At 35.1% G+C, this 3820-nt stretch overlaps 1 protein-coding gene and 1 non-coding gene across 2 annotated transcripts in view; both read left to right on the top strand.

Moving 5' to 3' along the window:
• Positions 1-1436, top strand: part of LOC106878239 (ral GTPase-activating protein subunit beta) — a 139063-nt gene extending 137627 nt beyond the window's left edge. The window contains exon 32 of the mRNA XM_052966776.1: positions 777-1436. Coding sequence (XP_052822736.1) covers positions 777-894 — 118 coding nt within the window. The 3' untranslated portion in view covers positions 895-1436. The remainder of the gene's footprint in view (positions 1-776) is intronic.
• Positions 1437-3054: 1618 nt separating this feature from the next.
• Positions 3055-3173, top strand: LOC128247494 (5S ribosomal RNA). The gene has a single exon (XR_008263854.1). It is a non-coding gene; the product is annotated as a 5S ribosomal RNA (ribosomal RNA).
• Positions 3174-3820: the final 647 nt, after the last annotated feature.

The following is a 3820-nucleotide window of genomic DNA, read 5'->3' as shown; positions in this document are numbered from 1 at the left end:
GGACTGGCTTGTGCGGGTGGCACATAAAAGACACCATTTCGAGCGTGGCCGTTTTCGTGCGGGTGACACGTAAAAGCACCCACTACACTCTCTGAGTGGTTGGCGATAGGAAGGGCATCCAGCTGTAGAAACTCTGCCAAATTAGACTGGAGCCTGGTGTTGCCATCCGGTTTCCCCAGTCCTCAGTCAAATCGTCCAACCCATGCTAGCATGGAAAGCGGACGTTAAACGATGATGATGATGATGATGATGTATATAATGATGGCTTTTGATTGGCTAAAATTACCCAAAATTTACAAACTTTTTTTCAACTTTTTATTTATTTGGGAAAATGGATTTCGTTTTCATAATTACCATACAAAACTAAATCAGTATAACGAAATTTGAAAATAATTGGAAAATAATTAGAATAGAATATATAAAGGGGGTGGAGAGAGAGAGAGAGAGATGGATGTGTGTTATTTTCTCCTTGTTACTATCATTTGATAGTTGGTTATTAACAAGCATCAACATCATGCTGGTGTGTACTTCATCTCTAGTATTCTGTGACAACATATCTGGTCATGGAGTGGGTGAGGAATATTACCTTTCATGGAAAAATGGACATTAAAACAATAATGATGGTGACGATGATGATGATGCTATGTTGATCACTGAATGTACTAGAAATATCCACTACCGTATTTACTTATTTCTTACACACTCATGCACACACACACACACACACACACTTTTGTTCTGTTATAATTCATTGACAACTGTTTTCTCTGTTTCAGTTACCAGCCACCTCATGTACGAAGGAAAGTTAAGATTCAGGAGATAGTTAATAAACACCGGAGCAAAATGACTGTTCCAGAATTCTATGCAGCATTATTCCAGAACGTAGCCAAATGAATACAAAGTCCAGAGCCGTTACGTTTGTGTGTATATATATAATATATGTATTGTATGATATTTGTATGCATGTATGTATGAATGAATAAACAAGAGTATATATATATATATATATACATATATATATATATATATATGTATATGTGAAAGAAATATAAAGACAAACAGCTGCCAATCAGGAAGAATGTATTGCAGTATTGGCAGCAATGATTACTATTACTACGAGTATTTGTCAGAATAAGTATTAATGGGTTTGGTAAATTGATTCCTAAATTTCTTTCATAATGGAGAGATCCGTACCATGGAGATCCAGTCCTTTTCACTGAACACTAAACCTCCTCTCCACTCGAGGATAAAACCACACTTCAAGGAGGGCTATTATTTTACAGAGATATTTTCTTGGCCAGTATTTTCAAACCACGTTCATGTTTGTATATGTGTGTGTGTGTATATATATATATATATATATATATACACACATACACACACACACACACACACACACACACACACACACACACACACACACACACACACATATATATATATATATATAATTTGCTACCGGAGACAATATTGTCAAACAATTTCAGGTATTTAAAGCTGGCCGGAAACTATGTATTAGTTATAGAATGATTGTATTACTAATACTTTGTTACAAAAACATCATTACCCCAACAAAAATTACTGGGTTAAGATTAAGAAGGAAAATATATCATATTACTGATATTTTTCATTTAATTTTTTTCTTACTCCTTTATCCTCTTTCTTAAATATTCTGTTACTTTCCTCAGCACATTGTTACTAGTCTTTAATTAATATAGGTTTTACCACATATTTTTCTCAGCTTTTTCTTCTTTTTTTTTCACTGAAAGAAGAGAAAAAAAAAACTCAAAAAATACCTTTCTTCCTACTTTCATCCCACTAGAATAAACTTATTGTGCCAAATGTAGTATACTTCCATTTGCAATGGCACTGGCTAATCTCTGGACATATGGTCCCCGACAACATCACATTATTTTTTAGGATTCATCTCATTGACTGAATGACTCTGCGAAAGAGAGAAAGAGAGCATGCGCATGTATGTGGCATTGACTGGCATGTGTGTGTGTGTGTCTGTCTGTGTGTGTGTGTTTGTCTGTGTGTGTGTTTGTGTATGGGCAGGTACAAGTTGCCTACTACTAGATCCAGAGAACCAAAAATGTGAGTGTAGCCATATGTTCATAAATGTCATCATTGTAAACTGGTTTAGTTGTCAACTGTAAATATTATATAGTGTCATCTGTAAACATGTATTTAATGTGTGTGTGTATATATGTATGTATATATACACACACACACACACACACATATATATGTATAGCTATTTCTCCAACATCTTTTACTGTAAACCGCTATAATGATGTACCTAATGGTGCCCATACTTTTCTATTACAACCAGCCAGTTCATAATTTACATTATTGTTATTATTATTGCTGATCTTGGGTCTAAATTAGGGAAACCATTCATTAGTATTATTATTATTATTATTATTATTATTATTATTATTAAGGCAGCAAGCTGGTAGAATCATAAGCACGCCAAGCAAAAATGCTTAATGACATTTCGTCCGTCTTTATGTTCTGAGTTCAAATTCTGCCGAGGTTGACTTTGCCTTTCTTCCTTTCAGGGTCAATATATTAAGTGTCAGTTGAACACTGGTCTCAATGACTTATCCCCTCCCCTGAAATTGCTGGCCGTGTGCCAAAATTTGAAATCAGTATTATTATTGATATAAAGTGGTGAGCTAACATAAACATTAACATACCAGACCAAATGCTTAGCAGCATTTCAGACATTTGTATGTCCTGAATTCAAATTCTGCTGAGGTTGACTTTGCCTTTCATCCTTTTGGGGGTTGATGAAATAAGTACCAGTCGAGCACTGAGGTTGATATAGTTAAATTCCAAGCCCTGTACCCATAGCAGAAAGAGTTTTTATTATTATTGAATTTCAAATTCCACTAGAGTCGACTTTGCTTTTCATCCTTTTAGGGCCAATAAAATGAGTACCATTCAAATACTTAGGTTGATTTTATTATTATTATAAGGAGTGTTAATTGTTCTAATTACTGTACATACACTTCCACTGTACATCTTGTGTGCAGCTCCATGTGTTTTGAATATGGCCATATCACGTTGAAAGCACCGGTTCTCGTCTGATCACCGAAGTTAAGCAACATCGAGCCTAGTTAGTACTTAGATGGGTGACCGCTTGGGAAACCTAGGTGCTGTAAGCATCCAACACTTTTAAAAGGCGGTGCCCCAGTATGGCCACAGTCAAATGACTGAAACAAGTAAAAGAGTAAAAGAGTGCTGCTATTTCTGTTATTCCTAAAGGCACAATACATTTTAGTGGAAAGTTAGCCCATTGCTAGTCTCTAGCTAATAAGTTTTTTTGTGTCTCGCTCTCTGGGCAAGTCATCTAGCTGCCACACACACACACACACACACACACACACACACAACACATGTTTACATACACACACTTTAGACTTCATTCCTGATAGCATTCGATAAACATTACATCTTCCACAAAGTAAAACTCTGTTCTGAACTCATCTTTCTCATCATCAGTTTTTTTCTACTACTGTCTGGATTTTTTCCTCCCCCCCAGTCTGTTAGCAAATGTTAAAACTTTGCTCTGTCTCCTTTTTATTTTTAATCAATTTTTATGGTTGTTTTTTTTTTCTACTTTTTTCCTTTTTTTTTCTTTTTGCAACTATTTTACACAGTTAGAACAGATTTCAAGAACTGACAAGAGAATCCTCCTCAAAAAACAAAAATAACAACGTTCATCAAAATGCCTGTTGCTCTGTGAAAAAGTTGCTTTTGTTAGTATTGATAAGGTTTATTATAAAAGGTCTAATCCTTTGACCTTTCTTTG

This window comes from Octopus bimaculoides, chromosome 3 (genome assembly GCF_001194135.2).
Source record: "Octopus bimaculoides isolate UCB-OBI-ISO-001 chromosome 3, ASM119413v2, whole genome shotgun sequence".
Classification (NCBI taxonomy): Eukaryota; Metazoa; Mollusca; class Cephalopoda; order Octopoda; family Octopodidae; genus Octopus; species Octopus bimaculoides.
This window is presented reverse-complemented; position numbering and strand designations above follow the sequence as displayed.